This window comes from Anopheles nili, chromosome 2, assembly GCF_943737925.1.
Source record: "Anopheles nili chromosome 2, idAnoNiliSN_F5_01, whole genome shotgun sequence".
Classification (NCBI taxonomy): Eukaryota; Metazoa; Arthropoda; class Insecta; order Diptera; family Culicidae; genus Anopheles; species Anopheles nili.
The window spans coordinates 77,456,021-77,481,508 of NC_071291.1; the positions used below are offsets into that span (position 1 = coordinate 77,456,021).

Below are 25,488 nucleotides of genomic sequence, written 5' to 3' on the forward strand. Positions count from 1 at the left end.
TGTTACTCTGCCGAGCATGTTTCTCCTTTGCACTACGCAAACGTGTCAGGGGGAGCATATGAGCTGGATGATTTTGGTGTCTACTAGAGTTAGCTATAGAGTAGCGATTTGGAGGTTTGGTCAGCCTATTACTACTCGGCATACCTCCTTCAACTGTACACGAAAAAAATAATGACAAAACAATCGTGAAACCGAAATCACGGATGATATATTTGCGATTTTTGCGTTGCTTCTAAGTGCTTATTTTTCTTTTATTTAATCATTTTTTCATGTTTTGCCTTTCGCATTCTCCGTACGCACACTCACGCTCTCTTTCGTACAGGTGTGCGTGAATGGTTCGTGAGATTGGAGACTTCAAATTACGGCATTCGCCTTCTCTGGTATTTTTTTTACCTATTTATGCTTCTTCCTTTATCATTGTCTCTCACTCTTTCTACTGTGGGTGGCACAGGATGTATGCTCACCATTTTCCCGCTCTCTCATTGAGGGCCGATTCCCTCTCACCACTGGCACAGCTCATTTTCTTTTGCTTTCGTATTGCTTTCCCGCGCGCGGTTCTCTCAACGATTTCGTTCAGTTCATTCTGCCCTACTTCCCGGCGGTTTCTTTCAATCCAGATCCCTTCACAGCCGTTCCTTTCACCAGCCACCCCTGAGCCCGTTACCCTTCCCTCCTCATTCGCACACGCGAGAGCGCACACTTACACAAATGCACACTACATCAAGATCATTGATGACGACGCCTCAACATGGTTGTAATTCATCGAAATTGCGCTTTTCCAGTTTTTTTTGCAATCTTTTAAATTCCTCTTCACCGATGCAAGATTCATTGGACACTGCCACATAGGAACTTTGATATCATACATTTAAACGAACACGTAACAACTATTGAAATCGCATTTATGTTTTTACTTCTTTTCAAGCGTCTTTTATGCTACGGGTTGCCCCCCTATTCGTCGCAATTTATTTCTTCCACTTTGAAACACCATCGAATACAACTTTTCCATGCTCAAAAGGAAATAACCAAAAAGATTATTTGACCAGACACACTTGATCCTCACGCGTGTGCCCAACCACATTTACCGTGTCACACCACGCGTACGCACACATACTCCCTCACTTGCCAAAAAGGAAGACGATGCAGCTATGATTCGCTAAAAAGCTAGTTTAAAACTTCTGAAACTTGCCACATTAAGGCATTAGCAACGGCACATACTTCCGACATATTGCCTTCTTAGCCATCTATTGAACCTAAACAAACTTTTGCAGTAGTAAAATAGGCAACGAGAGCCGCCGCATTTAGCGCAACTGTACCGCGTACAACAGCGCACCAAACACTAGCACAGCTATAGGCCAATCTGACCAACTTTTCACAACTTGTACCGAACGCAAACGCTTAGGAAAATACGCGCGATAATCCCTCACGCTACAGATTTGTATAAATGTTTTCAAAGATTTTTTTCAATGCCAGTTCCACTGTTCCAAAACATTAAAATAAAACAATCCCGGAGTTTTGAGGTGAAAAATCAGCTCCTTCTTTTTCTTATTCTTTTTTATAGCTGAGCGCCTCGGCCACGATATACGCCACAGGATGCCTGATATTTGGAATCGGGTTCCTAATCGACCTTCGATTGCGGGGAAATCTTACTAACTTATTCACAAAGTAGATTTTCATAACAGTAGGACTTTTACACTTAATTTTTAGCTTAACTTACTTTAACTTTTTCAGTGTGCAAGCGCTTCACCTATTTTGACAGCCTTAATGGTTTCATTTTTTTTGTCATGCGTGCTAATAGTTTAATGTGCTTGATTCAACGCTTGAAATGTTTTGAATGGATGCACTATGAGACTCGAAAGCCCAAAATACAGCATTATAGAAAACTCTTTTTCATTTCCATGAATTAAAAACCTTTAACTCTTTTTAATATGTTCTTATTGTATTATTTTCAGTGAACACGTGGTTGGTTGGCACGTGAAATACGTGGTTTGGCGTTGGTTAACACATCAGCTAACTTTGAACGAAGAGAATGATGCTATTTGATGCCGGTCCAAATCGATCAGGATGGAGAAGAGTTTCTACAATTTCAAGAGTTTATAACGTGAATCGAAGCTATGTGAAACAAAAAATAATAATTTAAAAGTCTTTTTTAAGACTATTAACTAATGAAAGACTTTTTGCCTATGCCACATATTTGAATTTACAAAAAAAATGCAGATAAAACTATAACGGAGGTAAAAATTAAAACAATATATCCGTTCCACGTATACAATAATTGAATTTATAATCAATCATCCGTGTAATACAAACAAAATTTCAACTCAACAGGCATATCGTTGTTTATATATTGCAGTACCTCATCAAAATCGTACTAATCCGTTGGTATATTGTTTATAATCAATATCGATTATCGCCGTTCATAATCGAATGCATATCATAACCGTGACCGTAAAGAAGTTATACTTAATTTCGTTAGTTGGAATGACTCTATTTATTGGTTTCAGCAAAGCATATATCGAAAAAAATATCAAATAGTATTATAAAAATACATTCATTCTTTCCCCACAACCAATAGCACCCTTTTCCAAGATTCTGTTCCCGTGGTTACATTTTCTTCAACAATTTTGTGGCCTCTTCTTTGCACTGTTTGTCGTCCTCATTTAACACTGCAACATTGGCAGCTAGTGTCATGAATTCTTTTGCCTTTTCTGCTTGCTTTAAGGCTTGGTATGTTTTGGCCATCATAAGATGGTTCATGGAGTAAAAATTTGGTTGACTCGCTTCCGCCTTTTCAAAGCATTCCAGCGCTTGCTCGTATGTTCCGGTTGGCGGTGTCGCAAAGATTGTGGATACTATCTTGCGCTGGTACCACGGAAGATCAGCCAAACCAAAGTAGAAATGGCCCAGAATGTACCAACTGGTAGGATCATTCGGGTTCAATTCAACCGCACGCTGCATATGTTTTTTTACTGTCTCCAGCTGCGTGATGCGCTCTTTTACTCCGTCCAAACTACTCTTCGCATCCAGAAGAATAGAATACCACTTATGGGAAGCAAAGTCACCATCGTTCAATTTCAGTGCTTCACCCGCATAAGCAAATGCCTCACGGACCAACTCTTCCTTTCGAGGGCTAGGCTGCGATTTCGACAACGAGAAGGTGCAACGGGCAAGCCGCCACTTTATGTCGTACGTATCTTGCGGCTGGAACGACAGAAGAATATATACTAGGGTTACTTCAAAACCCACAACACTGCATCATAATAAAACTAACCGTATAGTTTTGCAAGAGATCATATGCTTCTTGGAAATTGTTTTCATCAAAAAGCTGATCTGCGTGCTGAATGGTCTCACTAAGCGATTTTACACCTTCTCCGGCCATTTTAGTGACTTTAGTGCCTTCCGCCTTGGTTTCCTTGGCTGAAAATAATGAGTACGATGTCACGAAGAGGAGCGGTCGCACCAGAACAGTAGACTGCAGGAAAAAATTTTCAACACTTGAAGCGGTCAGCAGCGAACTGATTTTTATATATACTTCTGGAGATCACTTTGTATGTCGATGCGGTCGCTACGCACGATAGTATTCAAAATAATACCTTTTGTTTGCTGCCAGCCCCTTGCAGTTGTCTGAAGAACAAAGGCCTCTTGCGATCGTTTACCACTTGTTTTGTAAGGCGCAACGCGTTGATTAGTAATCGGCCGTACCGTTGAAGAATGATGATACCACCGTTCTGTCCAATCATACTACGTTTGCCACTTTGAACTTGTTCAACAACAACAATAATAGAAACAGCTGTTTGCTGTCGATCGGAAACTTCATGCAGTAGTTATGCTTTCCTTCGGCAGACTGACGCTGCTCCGTTGCGTAAGCGAAATAAAACTAAAATTACTATCGCCCTTCGATATCGATGAGGATAAAGCTTTGTGCTGCTGCGGGATTTTCTGTAAAACCCTGATAACGAGCAGGCGAATCATGAAAAGTCATAACCCCCTTTCTTTTGCTTCTCCAACATTACAAGCACTCAAAAGACAGGGTTACTCTCACTACAAAAATAGTTTGGTAAGTTGATTTTGAAAATTAATCAAAAATTTAATATATGAAGATACAAAAGCTTTTCTATTTCTTTAACAAATTTAATGATTTTGTTTTATTTTATTATTGTCAGCAAAAATGAAGGTCTTCAACGAATGGATAATATTTGCTTTATTTTGAGTACTTTTTCAGATTATTGTACTAGATTATTTTTATTACTAATTTCAAGATTATTTGCATTTTCTTGAAAATTTTGTTCCTAACGAACGATTGTCTTACAATACCAACAAATAATTACTTGAAAATTGTTATTGCCTTAGCAAGATAGCGAGGAACGTAGACGAACACGTTGTCCAGAAGCACTAGTGGTAAGGGCATTTTGTCGACTTAACCTTGCTTGCTTTGATGAACAGTCCATATCTAGTGCGGTGGTTTGATGCAATAAGCTAAAAACAAAATCATGATATAATCAAAAACTGTTGAATAATCACACACCAAGATTTATTGGTACCTGTTTTCTGAGTTATATTGCCGAAATTCTAAGACTCGAACAGGAAGCGGATAAGGCATACGATTATAATGACCACAGCGAAACATTTTAGTTTCATTTTCGCCACTTATGCCAAGCCGACATCCGATGGGATAGCGACGCAGAATCAAGGGAGGAAGATCAGATGTATTTTCTTGTCCACCCATTCGTGAAAACCTCACCCTCCGAAGAACGTGGTGAATTGTCGTTTTCCACCAAATGCGCGCACGTGCGATAGTGCTCGTGGACGAACGATCATCAGAAAGAACGCTCAGATTGTTCTCGCTTCGATTCGCATATTTAGGACACCATTCGCGGTAGGCATCGAAGAACATGAACTTGTGCTCCACTGAGGACATCCGGTGATGATGACCTCGTTTGAGCGAAGCTTGTGTTGGCGTGTTGAGGCGGGAAATTAAAGAATCCATATTGCTACCACGTCGTTTGAGGCGTTTCTTCCGGTTTTGAAAATCGTGACCCTCTTGTTCTTCTGATTTTCGTTCCGAACGCTTCGTAACCTTCACATTGATACGTGGCTCATTGTTGCCGTCTCCAAAAATGCCCCGTAACTCCGCGATCTTGATGAGATACTTCGAATCTAGTCTGATGACTTCTTTGCGTTTAATTAACGATAAAAAGACGCCACATTCTTTGAAATCCAAGCAGCTATCTTTCTGTGGACAGAAATCTGGCAATTCAACCACCTCGAATTGATCGGACAAAGGGACGTTCACGTCTTCTGCAGAGTTTTTGCGTGGACTCAAGCCTTCCGCTCCACTATCGACACCATCGCGATCTCCGTCAGATACATCAGCACTTTTTAGCGCATTTCGAGTGTTGATATCCGGCCTCCCAAGCAACCTATTAACCAACGTGTTTCCGGCTGCCTCCGCTAACGCCGCCATCTCTCGTTCCTTCATAGCCTTGTAATGCACATCAAACGCCTTCTGGTTGGTGTATTCTACTGCCTGTTGCACCATGACGTCATTTTCCGTCTCCACAATGGAGTGCGTTTGATAGAGTATGAACTGAACCTGCGGCCGTGACATGGCTATCTTGAGTGTCTCTCGTTGCTTCTCAAGTAACTTAGTAACCCGCCGTCGGCTGTCATCTGTCATTTCAGATTCAGATAACATTTCCAGCATGGACAGATCACCACCTCGACTGCAAATCAGATCGATCGGATCGCTAACGGCACTGTACGAGCTTGGCGGATTTGCTAAGATGCCCACCACTTTATCTACCACCGGAGAGCCATGGGGAATGTCAGAAAAAGCTTCAGCGAAAAGCTTCACGTTGCTTACGCCAAGTTTGGCCATGTACTCCCGATACTCTTTTAACCTAGCTCCGCATCCAAAGGCAACAAAGTTTCGCACACGATTACAATTGGCCAAAAGCGAAGCCAGGTACGCAGTTGTGCGTGGTGAAGCTATGTGCGTTTGTAACACATCCCCTTGTACTTCGAAGTAATCGAGTAGATTCGAGAACACGGTTGGCCCGATGGTAAAGGACCGATCCTGTATGATAAACTGATGTTCGCTAAAAATACTTGTTTGAACAAATTGCGACCGGTCTTCGGGATAGATGAAGAGCACTTGTGGACACAAGCGATCCCATTTATAGCGGTTTATCGATAGTGGGACGTATCCAGGCTTCTCCCGTGGACTGAAGAGATTCAGCAGGCTCTGGAAGTTAGTAACAGCCGCCTGCTCGATCAGGTCGAATCCCAGCTGCTTCAGAATTTCATTTGCTTCCTGTTTCGTTCGGATACGAAATGTGTTGATCCAGCCCGTTATGATGGGATTGGAAACAACGATGGCCACTTTATCGTCTTGAAGGTGCAGCGGCAACAGGCTTTGCATGTTGTAGGCGCTATTTTGGATTCGAATTCGCGTAAGGGCAGCAGCTATTTTAACGCTGTTCTGCTCGAGACATCTTTCGATTTCTGTTATGAAATATAGTTTTAGTAGTTAGTACTCGGGCTGGAGGACACATAATTTCGTCATTCATTTACCCAACAAATGTGCCTCGTGGAATAGTTGATCCTTCTGGGATGCCGTGTCCGGTTCGCGCTTGATGAACTTTCGAAGGTACATATCGTAAAGCAGCAACCAAACGCGAGTTGTTTCATGGGTAAGCTGTAGAGGAAAAGTAAGCAACATAAAATTGCAGAGCCTGAAGTATCAAGCCATGGGAATAGAGAAACCGATCAATGCGACGATTTATGCCACTGATTTTGCCAACTTACCGTCGGATAGCTTTCGTAGAAGCCAATATTCCGCAAAGCTTGTTGAAGCACCAGTTTAACTGCAAAATAGAAGCAAAACAAAATTCAACCGTGCACGTTATAGCGCACAATACATCGAGTTTCCCTTAAAATAGTTGCAATGGGAGATATATCATAAATTTTATGCCATGCTTTCTTATTGCTTTCCAATAAATATCCCCAATCAAGCTCTCCGGTGATTGGTTTTTGTTTACAAAGCCCTAGTTCACATAGGTCAGGACGAATGGGCGCAACACTAGCCAAGGAACCAGGAATCGTTGGCTATAAAAAGAGGAATGGTGCAAATATGGTAATCGAATTGCTTGCAGACACGAGATGTTTCGCTGAACGACTGCTGGTCCCGCCTTTGCCTTCGAAGGAAAAATTTCGTAACAGAATAGAACAGCGACAAACGATGAGAAGCAAATGAGCCAGATATCACCCTTTTCATGACATCTTTATAGCCGTTGGTCCAAGGTGACGATGTCAGGGGTTTATCAGTTTCCATTTCAGATACCGACACCGTTCCAGCCACCAAGCATAGCTGAAAACGTTACGACTAGCTATTACAACTGGAATCAATTTACTTTATATGCATTATCGTACAATCTCTCGTTTCTCAAACGATACAACTTGCAGCAACAGGTCCAACGCCATGTTTGATTATGAATTCTTTTGTTAGGAGTTATAAAACTATAGTTGTGCAACTGTAAATAAGGAATTACTTGTTGATGATCTACCAACCACGCTCGATAGTAGGTTTCTATCGAAAGCGACGTTGATTGCAAAAATAACCAAACTGTTTGATAACTTTTTCAATATATTTTTCTTGTTTTTGCATGATTAAAATATCATATGGAATTTGAGAGACGTCCAGATACTCTATTACATACGATACTTACAGCGATATACGTCATAAATCATGGAGTACACTTTCCGCATCTCATACTCATCATCAAACTCAACCGGAAGTTTAGGTTTATGTAGGAGTTTTCCTGCTCGCACGATATCCTCCAATCGCCACTGGTTGTAGGCGGCAATATCGCAAAAGTCGATCGGATTGTCCAAGATGCAAAGTCGCCGGCGTCGCCGAAAGGTCGTGGATGAGTCTCCGGAAGCGGGAGAAGTCATTGGCGAAACGACCTCATCGATGGACTTGGCCTTCACCTCCCAGTAGGTATGGTCGACCTTCTCCAAGGAGCTCTTCAGCTGTCTGCGCAAAAGAAACGGGTTGCAATAATGAAGTACTTATACTTTGTGAAAGGCAATTACCGTGCGTGCAAGGGAAGTGTGTGAATCGTGACAGTTGAGCGAGAACGAACCTGGTTGACCTGAATACTATTTAGTGGTTATATAGCATGGTACAACCCACCCCGAAGGAATCCATTCTGCACCGCAATGCGACTGTTCCCATGGGAAGAAACAAGACCCTTTCAAGCTGCTAGAAAATGGCCGTTTCAAGCTGGGCGGGAATCAGACTTGAGGAATCAATTATTTTCACGTTTTAGAAGCATGTTCAGTGATAAATCGCATTTGGAACATTCAGTTCAAAACGCCAGCTTGGGGTAGTGGGCAGTAACACGTGGTGGGCAATGCGGAAATTCTCCGTTTCATGAGGGAAATAACTTGCGTGTTTTAATAGATTGGGAAATAAAACCAGTGCAAACCACGTGCAATTTGAACCCATGTCCGGAAGGTGACAAAATCAGTTCATCAAAATATTTTCAGGCTAGATTTGCCCTTAGCTAGTTTGTGTTACTCTTGCGTGTTTGTATTGCACACACTTTAAGGATACATCACCACATACTTACATTCCTTGTTCAGCTGCAGCGTTAATTTTTTTCTGTTGCTCTAATAGCCGAAAGTATTGCTTCAGTTGCCATTCGAATTCACTCGGAAGCTGCAATGGTACACGATCGGTGGCCGTGATCGTGTGCCCAAACGCTGTTATCGTTTTAGTGCGCAACAAAAGCTCCTCGATCACTAGAATCTCGCGCAATATTTCCGGGTACACAGAAAATATATCCGCTCGGCTCACGTAAAACAGGTGATTCGAAACCATGGCTGTTTCGACCGCAATGCTGTCCGCGAATCGTCACAACCGAATACCTTCAACGACGACTGACGACTGGAGGAGATTTCAAAGGACGACCGGCGAAGGCACCGAATCCGCTGCCAGCGAAATTTCCAATTCGTTACCCCGTTGTCCTTCGCGGATAAGGACCTGGTGCGGTGCCTTACGACACGCAAACATCGTAAATAGGCGCTGCGAGAGTGCTACACGGCATTCCGCGATTCCGTGTTCCTCTCGTGGCACTCGCTGCCGCGAAGAAATGCACGTGGTCGCTACTTGTTACCTAGTGGGTCCATCTGCTTTAAGAATGGTACATGGCCTACATTCTCGGATCCCTGTACGAAACACACCTGACGTATGTTGGGGAGAGAGTGAATCCTTTGTTTGCGCAAGGAATTCAGAGTTCATAACTCATGCAAGTATTACTGGTACAGTTGCAAGAATTTGAGCACTTTTGCTTATAGTTTATCACATGAGGGGTATGGATCCTGCTGCTATTGCGTTTTCTTATCATCGGTGTGGTTCTACAGTTTCGCGGGTATAGTGAAACCTCAAACCAAACCAAACTCAAAGCCATAAAATGACGCGTTCGTGCTTGGTGCATAAATTATGCTTGCCACTTGCAGCCGAGCAGCAAACAGCGGCGCCATCGGCACGCAAAGACAAAACTTAGCTGCCGTATTCTCGCCACCCTGCGGTTGTTATGTTGCGAGGTACTCCAACCAGCCGTTCGAAGTAAACGAACAAGTTTCAACAACTCTCTCGAACACATAACTCAACCATGTGGAAGATACGCCGCCAACCGCCCAAAGGTGCGCTAATTTATGGTGATAATGAACCAATGATAATGATTCTGTTCATTTAGATCGAGTGATGGAACATAAAAGCACACCACATTTTAATTTGAAACTAGCTGGTCTATCCGATTTCGCACGGATCGAGCTTGCTTTTGAACATTACTTTGTCGTTCTATCAGTTTTCACAGGTTTTGTTTCGTTTCCTTTCTCCTTTCTCCTTCTTTTTGATCCTTTTTCTTACCCATTATATCAAGGAGTCAGTGGTTGTACGGGTTTGTTGAAAGATGTTATACCTACAAATTTCGCAGGACTTTTGGAATCTTTTTGTCATCGAGATCGACACTATTTTCATTGATCTTTCATTCGTTGCTGGTGACATGATAAAGATAGTTGGATTAAGTATCGCTTTCAACATTGTTTGGAGAAGAATACTAACAAAATCGGTACATTATTATAACAATGGCGACTGACACGAAGGCGGGAGCAAAACGAAGAAAAAGGTGCCATTTTTATCTTTTGTACTGGACGCGATTGGAGTAATCGATCAGCGCTGCACTATGGAGCAATACGTGTGAAAATGAAAGAGGTACTTTTAATGCCTTCAATTCAACTCACTTTCGTACATCAACGCTATGAAAATATCAATTTATGGTACAAAAATTTAGCGCATGAAGCTCTTATCTTTTTATTGTATACAAAATGAAACTTATGTATGCAGCTAAATCGTTCAAGTCAGATAATGTTCTCACGATTTTTGGGTGCCATGATCTCATAGTGCACGACGAACGATAAGCGATCGTGGGCAAAAGAGATAGGTTGCAGATAATCACGCCCCCGAGAGAGTGCCGGTGTGGATTGATAATGCTAGAGAGAGCTAGCCATCAAATGTGCAAATTGTGGAAGCGAGATCACCGATTGCGAACAGGAACCAGGCGCGATGTAACCTCTTTTAAACATGATCTCCTAGTATCTTTTGCCTGTTTTCAATAGCGAAATTTGACGTCGAAAATCTTCCGTTCAGCGGCGCCAGGCGGTCGTTCTTTTCGTACTGGATCTGATGAAATGTGGTTTCGTGCGTCGTGAGTGAAAAGTCGAACGAGGAAGGGTTTCATTTAATTTAGAAAAATAAGTTTTATCACGAACGTATTTACGTCGATTAGAAATTATTTTATTTACCCATATTGCATTATATTTATTCATTTATTATCCGGAAACAAAACGATAACGTTCATGGGATGTTTGGAAAACCAACTTGGTCTAATCCTTTGATACTTTCCTACGAAACCAAACCAAGCACCATCTAAAAAAATCCCTCGATGAAAGTAAAGGTTTTTTCTACAATAATAATTTAGAAAAACGAACAATTTTACTTCGTTTAGAAATTAATTTATTTTTCCATTTTGCACGATATTTATTAATTCTTATTCACATTTCTGAAACAAAACGAAAACATTCATGGGAAGTATAGAGATTCGACTTGGTCCAATTGCTTGGTATTTTCTTATGAAACCAAAACTAAAAACATTGTAAAACAGTCCAAAGGGGTTTCTTTAATAGAAAAATTTCCGCAAAACGTTTTGAGCCATGGATGAGCGGTCTCTTTTGGAGCATAGAATGAACAGCTGAGGTGAAGTTTGTACCAGCGATGAGTACTCTAAAGCATTCCAAATCCTTTCGAATAATTTATCGCCTTGAGCAGTCGTTCCTCCAGCTTTTCCCGAGAGTCATACTCAGGAAGCAGCAGCACATTGAAACACGTGTGGCTCGTTGGCAGTCGGTCGCAATCAGAGCCGTTGCGAGCAATCACCAACTTTAACCGACTTAAACCACCGACAGGAACGCGATCAGAACCTAGTGGCGAAGAACAAACAAAAATTACAATCTACTGTCATGCTTAATTTTTAAAATACCCTGCGCCTTACCTGTGGTGAATTGAAGCAGCTTACGTTTTGCTTCCATCGAAAGACCGTGCACGATGGACCAGAAATCCTTAATTGTTTGCGAATCAACAGTGAAGCCGCCTTCATATTCGGTGGACTGTTCGAGCTCGTTAAAATCAAACTCCTTGCTACCACACACGATGAGCTCCACTTCTTCCGGTCTAAAAAGAAGATGCAACGGGCTTTCGTCCGTTACCATTTGAAAGCCACGCCGGAACGCATTGAATTGTTTCTCCACGCTTTGATTTAGCAGAAAATCACTGTACAGCTCCACGAACTCTTGTTTGTTGTCCTGCGAAACGAATATCTTGTCACCATCCGGTCGCAGCTCGTGCTCGAGCATATTCCCAAAGACGTCGTGGTAGCCAATCTTAAACGTTTGCATAAACACCTCCTCCATATCGCTGTCGGTGTAATCGAGCAAAGACTGCAAGCTGTTGAACAGGACCTAGCAACAAGAAGCATTCCGATTAAAAATCACATTCGATATACCAGCACCGATACGACTAAACCACCTACCGGATTAAGATCTTTCAGATCGAGGAACGATCCCTTCATTCCCATCAATTTTCGATATACCACCATGGGGAAATTCACCGCAAGAATGATGTTGTTATATATGGCCAACCCCAGAACAATGCCAATCAGGGTGAACTGCGCCTCATTTTCGAACGAAATGGAATTGAACCAAACCGTCGCAGAATCTTCGTTCGTCACAAACATGCCATAGTCTGGGTTGAAGATCTCTTCAATTATAAGTTGGAAAAACTCTTTCGACACACCACCTTCATCGATGCCTTGCTCGCCAGTGAACTCTACCACAAGCTGCTTTTTGAGATCCTTCGGGTTTGACATGGCGATTATCTCCAGCTCGACTAATGCGTCGTCGATGATGTGGTCACGCCGAATCTTCAGATTAAGGTAAGGATTCATCGCCTGGAGACTACTGCTATTTTGGCGCTGTTGATGCATAATGCTAAGCCTCCGCTCGGAGTACATGCGGATGCGCGAGTCATAGTAGAGTGCACGCGTTTTCGTGATTGGCGTCAAAATGAAAGCGTATTGCATGAAGCAAAACTGTTTCGATGGGTCATTTCCGAGCAACGAAATTCCACCATTCTCAACCGACGCAATGTTCTTATATACTAGGTAATCGTGGTCCATCTCAACGACATCGCAAAGAAGTTCATTGTAGAATTCCTCGTATGGCACCAACGGTTTTCGGCAGTCAAGCGGATTCACATCCAGTTCCTTAACCAGCGGATCTTCCAGTTTCTTCTGACGCGTCCCGCGATCTTCTACGATCATCATTATTTCATCATTTTCCGGGTACAGCGGAACGTAAGATTGTTGCGACGTGTCCCGTAAGTCTAACTCCCGATAATGCTTTGGTTCTAGCTCACCCGCCAGAATGTTTGAATAATACACTAACTGTGAAATTTTCGAAAGAAAACAATGTTTATCGAAATCCTGTTTTGTTTTTTTCGAATCTACTCACCTTCATAGTTTTCGTTGCGTTACACACCACATCGTGTTCTTGAATACGAGCGTGTCGGTATGAATTAATCGAAAGAGTTGATATGGTTATTAGCTGCTGAAGTTGCTGCAGCAGTGGATGGATGCTCTCTTGGCAGTGCTGTGCCCATATACGCACCAATCGGCACTGAGCCCAAACGGGCAGGTGGGTTACGGCAGCGCAAATCCGAGGAAATGATCCCTCCAAACAGTCTGCAGATCCAATGAGCAGGGTTTCGAATGCTATAACGAAAGCTGTAATAGCCAATTCCAAATCTTCGTTGGTAGTTAGCCCAACATGTAAATCCCTTGAAAGGGTTTGTCCGAGCAGTTCAAGCGCATTGTTGATTGGCCCGAACACGGACGGACGGCCAGAGTATAGCACTTTCATCGAGCGCCTGATTGATTCCACGTCAACTGAGGTGTGAGCTGGATCGGACACATCCTGAAACGATTCCGGAGGTGCTTTACTGTCCTCATCCTTATCCAAATCTCCCTCTAGAGAACGTAAATCCTCTTTTTTCATGTTACGTAAATCGCCGGGAGGGGCACGTGCTAGCACCCTATCGATACTGGATGTTGCTGAACTGAACTGGAAACTAGCAGCTAGTTTACGATATGAAGAAAACACTGCACCAAGCTTACGTATGAGCAACGCATCCGAGGATTCAAGAGTGCACTTTTCAGATAATTCTTGTAGTATTTTCTCGTCTAGATACTCAGCCGTTTCCGCTTTAGCTATCGTTCCCCTGGAACCGACAGTATTGTTGTTTGACACCGAAACACCAGCCGATACAACATCTGCTGCTGGTTGATCACTAGTATTGGTGCTACTTTTCACGCCGTGTTCATGGGGCTGATCTTTTTTGGAAGGCATGCGTTTTTCTATTCTCTTCTCACTTGCAGTATCTACTATGGAATCTTCGTCAAATGTTCTATAAGGAATTAGAAAATCATTGCAAAGAGAAAAATTAATCGCCACATGTACCACGTGCTCTACGACTAATATTGAAACCATCCTCACCTGTCGCACACCATTCGTTCTGTGCCTTTGTTCTTTTCTTCGGACAAGATCGAGTCATCTCTAGACGAATGCGACCGCGAACGTAGCAATGGACCATTACTCGTCCCTTGGGCCGCAGATGGAGAGATAGAGGTGAAGCTACTACTAGCCCCACTAGAATTGTCCGTTTTAATTACTTTCGAGGGTTGAGACTCCGAACAAAGTGGTGCCTCTTGTGAGAAAAGCTGTATTGCCTGCGCCGCAGCAGCGTTCGGTGTCAATTGGGCAACCTTTCCACTCGAGGCACAGTGTTTGTTGCAGCAGTTAGTATTTCCACAACCTTGCATCAATTGGTAAAAATATCGTTCGATAAGCTGTTTCGCTGAGGCACGTTTCATTTCTTGTTCTTCGGTTCGGGCAGCAGTATCCGCCCGAGTTGCTCGATTTAGAGTTCTGGATGATGAGGCCAGCGGTGAAGATCCTGTTGTATGGCTAGTTTGCTTTGTCGGCCTTTTGTTATTCCTCTCCTCTTTTTGGCTTGGTTGGCTTCCTGTAGAAGACGATTCGTCATCGATTCTACAAAAAAAATTCTAGATTAGCGATAATATTAATGTTTGAATAAAACAGAGCGAACATTTGCCCAAAATGACTTGAATGCTCAAAACGGGAATTCTTCTAGTAAAAAAACACAACTATTAGGATAAAGAATGCATTCTGAGAAGAATTTAAAACGCCCTTAAATGTTCATTATCACAGCGAAACAAAGGACCTTACAGCGTTGCTATTCTGCAGAAAGGAAGCAGCAACAACAAAGGGCTATTTATACAGATATAGCACATGGTCGTTTCTCATTGACCTTACCTGGAATCGTCATCCGATTGGTTTTCTTCTTGTGGAGCGTTCATAAAAGTATAGGCTCAGCTTCCAAGGATTTCAACGACGATGGACTCTCGAACGTCGATCTAAAAGCAATGTTGCACTGCATGCAGTGGATGCAGTTTCCGATGTGCAATACAATTAGTACGGGATCGCCTTAGTTACCAGATTTGAAGTTTAGATTGGACCAGGTAATAGTATCCCGCATGACCAAGTAATGTTGAATCTACACAGTGAGGCTACCAAAATTTGTACAACCTATTTCCAGGACCAGGTAGCGTACCTGTTGTTGTATTTCTTCTTCTTGCACAAGGAGATGAGATGAGTTTAAAGAACGAACCCGAAAGATAGCTGTCCCGGCTTCTCAACCCGATTTACGAAATAAGCGTAACGTGCAAATACTAGAACTAGTCACTGGGACGTAATGAGTACCGTGTATTTCATGCTATCTTTTCTTATAATGCGTTAAGGCGGCGAATAGGTAGTTTTGGTATAAATTCTGCACCCGTACAAAACAATAGAACACACGCATATACGCTTTGCGACATCAAAGTCAGGTGTAATACGTCAGTTGAAGTTCAAATTCCTTATCCGTCAAACATGCTGCCGTTAAATACATTGTAATAAAATGTAACGTATTATTAAGATGTTTTTTAAATATTAACATCAAAAATATTTCAAAAGTCCATGTTCTCTATACTCTCAACAAATGTAGCTATGCTTAAAGCCAAGTGATTAGACATCGATTACAGTATGATGAAAAATGTATATAAGATCATTGCTCGTTGCCTAAGATGCGATTTGCGTGTAAGATACACCAAAACGCAGCTCTATACATAATCTAAAAAAAGAGGTCCATAAGTTATGTGATTTTTTTCAACAATAGATTTATTTACTGGGAGTGCTAGACGTGGAAAAATTAATACAGTTACTAAGCTTTTTATGCAGGATCATGCATAACGCGGGAGTAAACCTTACACAACGGTTGTGGGAACAGTGAGAAAATGTACGGCATTGGTAACAGACAAAGATTCCGATTCATAGTTTTTGGTTAAACCGCCGAAAACAATCAGCTCACCAGTTCCGTTAACCATCGTAAAGAAGGTGTAGAGACCTGGGGCACCTGCGAGCAAACCGCCATTTTTGGATTCCTGCCATTCAATATATGGCTCTGCCCCACTGCATGGGAGAATATTTGATACGTCGCATACGTAAATGGCCATACCGTTCCGTTTGATACGCTTGGGCGTTATCGGGTCAAACGGATCACTCTTATTTACGGATTTATCCTTGTTGGTTTCTCTATTCCCTGGCCCGTATTCTTTCGATTCATTTTGTGGTGGATCATCCTGACGCCCGTTTACTCTTTGTGGGTTTTGTTGCCGTTGTTGCTCCTGCTGATGCTGTTGTTGCTGATCCAATTCTTTAGCGCGACGCATAGCAGCTATTTTTTCTTCCATTTTCCGCAACCGCTCGAGCTGCCGTTCCCTGAAACTTGCTGAAGAAGGATTACTTAACGAATCGACACTAAATGCGGCCATTCCCATGTGATTCTGTTCCAATAGCTGCTGATTGAAGCGTTTTGGTAAATTATCATCTTCCGAAGATTGTCGCCCGAAAGCATTTCTAATTACAGGCATGGGACGTTGAGATGGTCCACTATTGGGGCTACTTAGCGACCGCAGTCCGGAAGGGCCAGGTTTCACCTCCGTGGGCACATTGCTCGATATTCGCTCAGTTGTTTTAGAAGCAGCTGACAACGAAGGGGTAGCATTCTCTTTGCTAGATAATGCAGGACCTGGCGGGGCTAGCAGTGGCGCTTGAACAGCTGCTGGTGCAGGCGGTGGTAGATTGGGTCTTTGTGCGAGGCTATTACGTGGTATGTTTGGCTCGGCACCTTGCATGCCCTGATGCATTCCCAACCGATTGTGCTGGTGCTCCATGTTGGGGCGGGCTCGTGCGACGGGTTGCAGTCGAAGGCCCGTGGGCCTATTTTGCAAATCGTTGGGAGAGGAAGGCCCTAATACAACCACCTTTGAACCGACAATACATGCCGAATAGTACCAATTATGTATGATGGTACTTTGCTTATTTTTCACCTGCACACGTTTCCAAACCCACGTGTCCTTTCGCATGTCTAGCAGCCACGCATCATTGTACATTCTATTGACCCCGCCCGTTCCTCCTAGCACTAGAATATGGTTTTCGTCTACAGCCATCTGAAATTGACCATACCTTGGCGAGGGTTTTAAATCGGACACGTCTGGTTTCTTCCAGATAAACCGCTCCAAGTCTAGCACCCATATGTCGTTTGAGGTGCAGTGTCTATCGTGGTTTTGTTGGTAGCCCCCGAACAAAACCATCTGATTTTTGTGTACCGTTGCAGTGTGTCCCGTCATCGGTGGCGGTCCGAAGGCATGATTGTGTGCCGTCCAACGGTTTTCGGCGATGTTGTACACGTGCAGCTCGTTAAGCAGCGCGCATATTTCCAAAACAGTGGACGGATGGCGCCAACCGCCATACAGTACAAGCGAGTTGTTGTAACACACCAGCGAAGCACCAGCCTTTGGACACGGGTACGTTCCCATAGAAATCGGTCGTATCCATTCGCGCCGAGAAAGATCAAACTTCCAAAGGTCGTTGAACATGGTATCATACGATGAAGCGCCACCAAAGACATACATGGAGTTACGGTGTAGCTGGCTAGCATGTCCAAACCTAGCTGCTATTCGGGGAGTCGACTCGTTCAAGATTTCCTTCCAACAGAGATTGAAATCAATGAATCCTTTTTGTAGATTTGCATTCGTTCTTGCTTTCACATCTGTAACATTGCGATTTACAACAGAGGATTTGAAATTTCTCCATTGTTGTTCAAAACGGCCCATAATACTTACTTTTTGCCAGCAAATTCCATCGTTTGCAAACTGCCGCGCAGTTTTCCAGGGGCTCGTATGGAGGTAGCAAGCTGAACACGAACTGGAGTATTTCATTCGGCAAATCATTGATACTAGCAGCCATTCCAACGCCTCCCCAACGTCTATAGCTATCTTAATTGTAAAGAAAAAAAAAGATCTTCAAATGTTTCTAGTTCATAACATCCTTCGAACAAACACATCTAATTTGAATCAAAATTCTAATGAAGGATCTGAGAAGGATCAAGCAATGGAGTGACTGATCCTAGGCACCATTTTACAGCATCACTCAAAGGGGCTGAATGCTAAGGCCACTGTTACATGTTTATTGTGTTTTTGTACTACGGATACACAACACCTGAATTAGTTAGCGATCCGCAAGGAATTGTAGGGAGTTGATTCCGATGTTTTTGATTCTGTTTTAATGAACAAGGGTGTAAAATGTCTGGACTGTTGGTTGGATGTTTGGTGAAATAACAGTATGTTCAATATGTATACACACTCATGAAAAAAAAATACAGAATGAAATCAAAGAGAGAATTGGGGTTAATCGTGCATTAACATCAGTACATACGTAGGTTAGTGTCTTTATGAAAACTTCTTCAAGTTCAATTGAGAGCCAAATCAGGACAAAAACTTAAAATTAGTTTTATATTTTGAAAAATCACAAAACTCTTCACCAACAACAATGAAATCCAAAACAATAGGTTCTATCACACCCATGCGATGACATACGCATTGTCATAAATAGGAGCAATTTATTTAAAAGCTAAATGTGACAAAATAGAAGTCGTTAGAAAATTGTTAGCGGCGTATATGTAATTTATCATTATAATTACACATGTTTGCAAAAATTAGATTAACCAAACAGTTTTATATAAAACATAATAAGTACGATAGATTTCTCTCTACGACTTCGTCTCTTTTGTTTTTCAGTTTATCTCAAATGTAAGGTACGTACTATACAAACAACGATTTGGGAACTTTTGATTGAGCTTCATGTTGAATATATTTCTTAAAATACTGCAATAATCGTAATCAAATCTCATTGAACAAAATACAAAGATGACAACACATTATCCTTCTACACCATTCTTCATGAATTGTCAAAAGTTTGTTGCCCGAAGACAGCAAACAGCGTTCTGGGAAAGCCAAACAAAATTGTTAAGTGAATAAGTTACGAAGCGTTACAAAAACAAAACAAACAATAACAAACATTCGTGAAATGTATAGTAAAAGCGTAGATCAAATTACTATTCTGCACGGAGACCGTACTAAGTAAGCCTTCCAACAAATTATCGATCGATATTTTGGAGTTAAATACTAATGGCATCTTGATGCTTACCCCGTTTCTTGTTATCGGAGCAGACTGAAAGATCTCCTTCGACTGCGACTCATCGAGAGCGGATGGGACGACCAGGTACGGTTGCTCTGCCGGCAGGCCATTGCGGACAATGGCTTAACAAATGTGGATTCTGTAGTGCAGGTCGTGACGCCGGAAGCTCGTACTCTGATTCCCGATGTAGTGAAAAAGGAGCTTCTGCAGAAAATTAGAATGATCCTAATACAGCAGGAAAAGATTGATCAGTGAGGTGGTTCGAGGGGATGATATACAAATATAAAGAGTAAGATTGATTAAGCTTAGTGGGTAAAATACATTGAATAAAATGTTTTACGAATAAACTAGTCTATCAGTTCGTGAAAGAATCTGGATTGGCGCTGTCTGTCAGTCGAAACGATGGTGCCCTCGCTTGTTTTGGTTTTGAGCAGCGCAACACGACGCATTCAAACGTCAATGGGGAACAGGCGCTGCGCACTCCTCACAGCAATTTTTATCAATGAAGTAGTGCTTATTTCTGTGAAAAGCAACGTTGTATCATCCACGGTACGTTCCTTGGCAACATGGTTACTAGATCGTAATTTGCTGGTTCGCGTCGACCCATGGTCATGGCTAAAAAGGAAACTTTCCGCGAACGACAGGAAAACGAATTGGAAGTAATTAAGGTAAGGAAAACGCCGGGTTGAAAGAGCAGGTGTTGTCGAATACCGTGCACCGGTTTGTATATGCCATATGGAGTGATACCAGTAAACTAGATGATGTTGCTAACCAGGCCTGTTGCATCGGGTTCTGCTGTTTTCGTCACGCACAGTCAATTTTTCACGATGAAGTGGAAGATTTACGTCCTAAAGGCGGGAAATGGAAGCCACTGGAGTTGAGGTTGCACCTCACACCGCAGAAAGGATCTGCCAAGGAGGCGTACGTGAAGACAGACTTGCACGTATGCTGCTCACCGAAATATCCAAAGTGGTGGGTAGCTGAACGAATTTTCTCATGATTTTGTTCTAAATGCTAGAATTTTAAAAAATGGTGCATTATTATTTTTTTGGTTTTAGTCCACCTAACATAGAGCTGAACAATGCCATTGGACTTTCGGATAGTTTGGTGCGTGAGCTAACCGAACAGCTGCAGCGGCTGGCAGATGAGTTAAAAGGTGAGGTAATGATTTTCGAGCTGGCCAACAATGTGCAAGCATTCTTGCATCAGCATAATCATCCACCGAAGGGCAGCTTCTATGATGAGATGTTGGCGAACCAACAGAAGCAAGCACTCGCTCGCCAGAACACGTTGCAAGCTGAGGAGAACCTGAAGCGCCAAGCGATACAAGATCAGCTACAGCGACGCAAAAAAGAGCTGGAACGCACAAGGCGCGAGTCTCGGCACAGCTTGAATGAAACCAGTCCCATGCACCGGCTACACTCCACTTCGTCCACGGAGAATAGCGAAGGTGGGTTCTGTCTCGACCATCGCCGCAGCGAGCTACTTTGCTTTCGCGATGGAAGGAAAGTATTACGCGGTAGCTGCTTGGGCCATTCGCAGCGTGGTTGCATCACGTATTCGGGAATTGATCAACAAACGGGCGAACTAGTCTATCTCACCGAATGGACGCTTCACTTCGATGACGATTGTTCGAGCGAAAACAAAACGATTCGAGGCCGCCCCGTAGAATTGGTGGTGAGCGATATGGAGCGGATGCTGGAAGGGTTAACTACCCTTAAACACAAACACCTGATCGCGTACGAAGGAGTGCTTTGTCGCGTGGGCAAGGACGCGTTGGCGTTATTTGTCGCACAAGAGTTCATCCTTGGGACTAGTTTGTTCGGCATATCCGGTTCGCTTGGATGGAGCATCGAGGGCGTGAGCATGGTGGCTAAAGGAACTCTGGAGGCACTGATCTACCTACACAACAACGGCGTTTCTCATGATAACCTGTCCGATTCAACTGTTTTCATCGACAATGCTGGGATGGTGCGAGTGGCCGATTATCGTTTGATACCTTGCATCCAAGAACTACTGGAAGGTCACCATCAGATTCATCCATCGCTCCGCAGTCCAGATTTGCCTGCAATGGGTGGTTTGATCGAGGCGCTTTTTGCGCCTCACTCGGAGATGAGAGATTTCGTCGAAAAATGTAAATCCGAGCGCACCATTTCCGCCACCGAACTAGTTGATCATCCATTTCTGCATAACGATCATAATGCCGTAGGCCAACAGCAGCCAACAGTGGCATTTGCTCCAACACAGGCACCGTACTCGACTGTTCAAGTGGTGGCCCATAGACCAGACCATGGTCAACAACCGTACATGCCTTTGGTCATGAATAGTTCGGTGGCAAGTCACGAAAAATCGCGCATTCAAAAAGAGTTTGAAATGCTGTCGTACCTTGGGAAAGGTGCATACGGCGATGTACTTAAGGTACGGAATAAGCTCGATAATCGTGAGTACGCAATTAAGCGCATACGCTTGCCGGCTCGAAGCAAGCAATTTTACAAGAAAATGACCCGTGAGGTGGAATTATTGTCACGCTTGAACCATGAGAACGTTGTCCGTTACTACAACAGCTGGGTGGAAGCTATCAGTCCTTCGGAGCTAACGAGTACGGACACTGAAGGAGAGAATGCCGGCGTTAGCAGCTGTGAGTGGTCGGTGACAAGTGCGCCAAAGCGAAGGACTTCGCGTGCTCGTGGTGCAACGCCGGGCATTATGAAGAATGGCGATAAGAACACCGATTGGTTGGTGGATTTCATGCCAAACGATTCTAGTAGCGATGAGGAGGATGATGATGATGAAGATGAGGATGAAACGCATTGTCTCGATGAAGAAAGCAGCACCAGCAGCAGTGGCTCGGTAGAAGATCACAACAAGTGTCCTAACGACAGCATCGAGGATAGCTCCGGTGGCATAGAGTTTGTTGGATCGAATGGCGAGGTAGCTTCGTACAATAGTTACGGTGATGGTGTGTCGGCTGTGGAAAATGCTGCAGATGGCGGGAAGAAAACACCATCCCATACAGCAAACATTACCCCTGAGGTGCTGTACATGTACATCCAGATGGAATTCTGTGAGAAGAGTACGCTCCGGACTGCGATCGATGGTGGATTGTTTCAGGATGTGGACCGCGTGTGGCGATTGTTTCGGGAAATCGTGGAAGGCCTCAGCCACATCCATCAGCAGGGCATGATTCATCGAGATTTGAAACCGGTTAACATTTTTCTTGACTCGCGGGATCAGGTAAAGATTGGTGATTTTGGTCTCGCTACAACGAGTATTCTGGCACTTCAAAATCAAAGCCATCAGAACGGTACGAGGGGTGTGGATGTGTGTGATTTTTCATATTGGCGGTATGATTTAATTCATTATTTTCATTTTTAGCTCCTCAGCTTGCCCACGCACATCTTGTCCCGGCTAATCCGACGCCAGGAAAATCATCCGACATTGGATATTCGTTGACCGGTAAAGTTGGTACTGCTCTGTACGTGGCACCGGAGCTCACCGGAAATGCGTCTCGCTCGACCTACAATCAAAAGGTTGATCTTTACTCGCTCGGTATCATTCTTTTCGAAATGAGCTCACCGCCCCTGAATACCGGCATGGAGCGAGTCAAAACATTGATGGATCTACGTTCGGACGCGATTCGACTGCCAGAATCTTTGCTCTCTGATACACGATATGCACGACTGGTGCAAGTGATCCGTTGGCTGCTGAATCATGATCCGCCTAAACGTCCCACAGCGGAAGAGCTATTGTCCTCGGAGCTAGTACCTCGGACGCGCCTGGAAGCCGAAGAAATGCAAGACGTCATACGACACATACTTGCGAATCCACAATCGCGTCACTACAAGCATTTGATTGCACGATGCTTCGCGCAGGAAAGTGATGCTATTTGCGAATTGAGCTACCACTTTGACATGGTGCCTATGATACCGATTTTACCTCGGTTCGATTACGTCAAGGCAAAGATTATTGCGCTTTTCCGTAAGCACGGTGCAATTGAGGTCGTGACGCCTCTACTCACGCCATATACGAAGCATCACGTGGCTCGATTGAACACGGTCAAACTGATGACACATTCGGGTAGCGTGGTGACCCTACCAGACGATTTAAGGCTACCCTTCTTGCGCCACGTCTCCCTGAATGGCATCAGAAACATTCGCCGATATTCGATTGGTCGCGTTTACCGGGAAAAGAAAGTATTCAACTTCCACCCAAAACAGGTATATGAATGTGCCTTCGATATAGTGACTCCCAGCAGAGGTGCGTATTGCTCACGGGAAGTGATTTGAACGCCAGGCTTTATATTTTACAGCCGTAGCTCCGAGACGTGTTGTACACCATTTTAATTTTACATTTCTTTTTTCCTCACATGGCTAGGACATCTCATCACTGATGCGGAATTACTTGCGATTGCAACGGACGTGATGCGTGAGCTGGATCTGCTCCAGGGCCGAAACGTGTTCTTTCGTCTCAATCATATCGGCTTGTTGCGTGCGTTACTCATTCACTGCAGCGTACCAGCCGACAAATACAGGGAGCTGTTCGAGATTGTGGCTGAGTTTTTGGATGAAAAGATCTCAAGATTTCAGTTGTCGACGTTAATTACGGCTCAAATCGGTGGCGGATCGTCTAAGGTGAATGTTGGCTATTTGTGCGATGCACTACAGCTAGAGCTGTCCTCAGTGGATCAACTTGGAGGCAGCATCCTTCGGACCATTATTCGTGGGAAAGGCGAAGCGGCCAGCTTTGCAAAGGTTGCAGTTCGAGAGTTGGAAGCAGTAGTTACTTTAGCACAAAATATGGGCGTCCAGTGTCCTCTCAACATATGCCCCGGATTGCCGGTAAATTACGAGAAGGCAAAGAGTGGTGGAATCGTATGGCAACTGCTTGGAGAGTTGAAACAAAAGCGCAAAAATCCTCTTACTACGATCGCTGTGGGTGGCCGTTACGATGGCAAGCTAGCTGAATATCAGTAAGTATCAGTGGTGTCTCTTTTTTATCCGAGTACTTTTACTTCTATTACTTTCTTTAATTCATTATAGAAAATCTGGTATCAACAATGGACTTCAAGTGCCAAAGGTGGAATTGAGTGGGGCTGGTTTTTCGTTTCTGCTTGATAAACTCGTAAACGCAATTTCTCCAACGTCCGGTTACGAGCCACTCGAGGTGTTGATCTGTGTTACCGGTTCTCGACCGCAGCTCAAAGAGGTGGCGCAAATTCTTCGTCCGCTTTGGTCTAACGGAATCAAGACAGGCGTGGTAGAAACTGTTGCCGGTGCAGTAGATGATCTCGGGAAGGAAGCAGGTGCCAACGTGGTCGTGCTGCTAGGAGATGGTGGAGAACTCCGTGTGCGGTTTTGGAACAACGATAGATTTCAAGAACGTCATGTTACCCGTCCCGATTTGATAGCGTACATTATGCGCACCTTCCGCAGAACGGACGTGACTATGAGTGAAATATCTCAGGGTTTACAAAGTGCCACTCTCTGTGGTCCGTCAACATCTGCTTCGTTTTTGTATTCCACAACTTTTCTTACGGCCTCTTCCTCGGCGTCAACGAAACAAGGTTCGGTTGCCGCCTCGGCTGTAGCCAACCAGCAACAAACGATCAACAGCTCGCCACCGCTAGATCTTGTGTTTCTCACTAGTGAAAAAATCAACACCAGTAAAAAGCGCCGCTACGAGCACCTGGTAGAACACAAGCTGTCGCCCGTGTTGTCTAAGTTTCATCGCAAGGAAAAGGTTACTCTCATCATGGTGGACGTTCCGAGTTCACCGCTTCGCGGACTAGTCGGTCTTATAGATCCTCTCGAGTGTGGATCGTTCGAGGACGATGATGTGCAAGCTGGCTCTACTACAGATCGTGCGGAACTACATAGTTTGTGCGAGCGTCATCCTAAGTACAAGCGTCAGCTAACGGAAATTTACTGCGAAATTGTTGATCATTTTTCGCAAAGCAAGGGAACGACGCCGATCGTCGGTGTATACAGTGTTATCGATACGTTCTGTCGGTTGATCTTATGAACATAATCGAGCACCGCGTCTACGCGGTTTTTAAGATGTGCTGTTTCTATCCACTTCTGCCGAAATCGTCGGAAGTGTATTTCTTAAATCTATAATAAATTTGTTGTATTAAAACCCAGCCAAGTAATGTTTGTTAAATGTTATAATATTAGTTTCTTTCCCATAGATTAAAAAAAATGCTTCGGTACCTTT

The 25,488-nt window shown here is 43.6% G+C and overlaps 6 protein-coding genes across 6 annotated transcripts; 2 read left to right on the plus strand and 4 right to left on the minus strand.

The window, feature by feature from the left end:
- Positions 1-2,389: 2,389 nt before the first annotated feature.
- LOC128730966 (regulator of microtubule dynamics protein 1-like) lies at positions 2,390-3,737 on the minus strand. The gene is made up of 3 exons (XM_053824059.1): positions 3,591-3,737; positions 3,269-3,469; positions 2,390-3,198 (listed from the first exon to the last, which is right to left on the minus strand). The coding sequence occupies exons 1-3, from the start codon at positions 3,735-3,737 to the stop codon at positions 2,602-2,604; spliced, it is 945 nt and encodes a 314-aa protein (XP_053680034.1). The 3' UTR covers positions 2,390-2,601.
- Positions 3,738-4,343: 606 nt separating this feature from the next.
- LOC128730226 (uncharacterized) lies at positions 4,344-9,076 on the minus strand. The gene is made up of 7 exons (XM_053823260.1): positions 8,979-9,076; positions 8,634-8,903; positions 7,725-8,035; positions 6,805-6,863; positions 6,571-6,694; positions 4,539-6,501; positions 4,344-4,473 (listed from the first exon to the last, which is right to left on the minus strand). The coding sequence occupies exons 1-7, from the start codon at positions 9,074-9,076 to the stop codon at positions 4,344-4,346; spliced, it is 2,955 nt and encodes a 984-aa protein (XP_053679235.1).
- Positions 9,077-11,096: 2,020 nt separating this feature from the next.
- LOC128731577 (ubiquitin-protein ligase E3A) lies at positions 11,097-15,056 on the minus strand. The gene is made up of 6 exons (XM_053824707.1): positions 15,013-15,056; positions 14,173-14,727; positions 13,132-14,083; positions 12,153-13,064; positions 11,616-12,081; positions 11,097-11,544 (listed from the first exon to the last, which is right to left on the minus strand). The coding sequence occupies exons 1-6, from the start codon at positions 15,054-15,056 to the stop codon at positions 11,348-11,350; spliced, it is 3,126 nt and encodes a 1,041-aa protein (XP_053680682.1). The 3' UTR covers positions 11,097-11,347.
- Positions 15,057-15,931: 875 nt separating this feature from the next.
- On the minus strand, positions 15,932-18,045 carry LOC128731518 (F-box only protein 42). Its single transcript, XM_053824644.1, has 2 exons — positions 17,922-18,045; positions 15,932-17,848 (listed from the first exon to the last, which is right to left on the minus strand). Exons 1-2 carry the CDS (start codon positions 18,043-18,045, stop codon positions 16,002-16,004), a joined length of 1,971 nt encoding a protein of 656 aa, XP_053680619.1. The 3' UTR covers positions 15,932-16,001.
- A 1,029-nt stretch (positions 18,046-19,074) lies between these two features.
- LOC128720182 (enhancer of yellow 2 transcription factor-like) lies at positions 19,075-19,535 on the plus strand. Its single transcript, XM_053813836.1, has 2 exons — positions 19,075-19,217; positions 19,308-19,535. The coding sequence occupies exons 1-2, from the start codon at positions 19,165-19,167 to the stop codon at positions 19,528-19,530; spliced, it is 276 nt and encodes a 91-aa protein (XP_053669811.1). The 5' UTR covers positions 19,075-19,164; the 3' UTR covers positions 19,531-19,535.
- A 351-nt stretch (positions 19,536-19,886) lies between these two features.
- Positions 19,887-25,344, plus strand: LOC128731423 (eIF-2-alpha kinase GCN2). Its single transcript, XM_053824544.1, has 6 exons — positions 19,887-19,943; positions 20,090-20,247; positions 20,334-22,579; positions 22,651-23,532; positions 23,650-24,244; positions 24,315-25,344. Exons 1-6 carry the CDS (start codon positions 19,887-19,889, stop codon positions 25,294-25,296), a joined length of 4,920 nt encoding a protein of 1,639 aa, XP_053680519.1. The 3' UTR covers positions 25,297-25,344.
- The last annotated feature ends 144 nt before the right edge of the window (positions 25,345-25,488 follow it).

Coding starts and splice junctions, on each gene's coding strand:
- LOC128730966 (XM_053824059.1), bottom strand. CDS start 3,737: ATGATTGGACAGAACGGTGGTATCATCATTCTTCAACGGTACGGCCGA. Junction 3,470..3,590: donor GGGCTGGCAGCAAACAAAAG/GTATTATTTTGA, acceptor TTTTTCCTGCAG/TCTACTGTTCTGGTGCGACC. Junction 3,199..3,268: donor ATCTCTTGCAAAACTATACG/GTTAGTTTTATT, acceptor CTGTCGTTCCAG/CCGCAAGATACGTACGACAT.
- LOC128731423 (XM_053824544.1), top strand. CDS start 19,887: ATGGCTAAAAAGGAAACTTTCCGCGAACGACAGGAAAACGAATTGGAA. Junction 19,944..20,089: donor ACGAATTGGAAGTAATTAAG/GTAAGGAAAACG, acceptor CGTCACGCACAG/TCAATTTTTCACGATGAAGT. Junction 20,248..20,333: donor TCACCGAAATATCCAAAGTG/GTGGGTAGCTGA, acceptor TTTTGGTTTTAG/TCCACCTAACATAGAGCTGA.
- LOC128720182 (XM_053813836.1), top strand. CDS start 19,165: ATGTATAGTAAAAGCGTAGATCAAATTACTATTCTGCACGGAGACCGT. Junction 19,218..19,307: donor CTGCACGGAGACCGTACTAA/GTAAGCCTTCCA, acceptor TTATCGGAGCAG/ACTGAAAGATCTCCTTCGAC.
- LOC128731577 (XM_053824707.1), bottom strand. CDS start 15,056: ATGAACGCTCCACAAGAAGAAAACCAATCGGATGACGATTCCAG. Junction 14,084..14,172: donor GAACGAATGGTGTGCGACAG/GTGAGGATGGTT, acceptor AATTCCTTATAG/AACATTTGACGAAGATTCCA. Junction 11,545..11,615: donor GCTGCTTCAATTCACCACAG/GTAAGGCGCAGG, acceptor CTTCGCCACTAG/GTTCTGATCGCGTTCCTGTC.
- LOC128730226 (XM_053823260.1), bottom strand. CDS start 9,076: ATGTTTGCGTGTCGTAAGGCACCGCACCAGGTCCTTATCCGCGAAGGA. Junction 6,864..7,724: donor GATTTATGACGTATATCGCT/GTAAGTATCGTA, acceptor TCTATTTTGCAG/TTAAACTGGTGCTTCAACAA. Junction 6,502..6,570: donor CCACGAGGCACATTTGTTGG/GTAAATGAATGA, acceptor ATTTCATAACAG/AAATCGAAAGATGTCTCGAG.
- LOC128731518 (XM_053824644.1), bottom strand. CDS start 18,045: ATGGCTGCTAGTATCAATGATTTGCCGAATGAAATACTCCAGTTCGTG. Junction 17,849..17,921: donor ATGGAATTTGCTGGCAAAAA/GTAAGTATTATG, acceptor GCAATGTTACAG/ATGTGAAAGCAAGAACGAAT.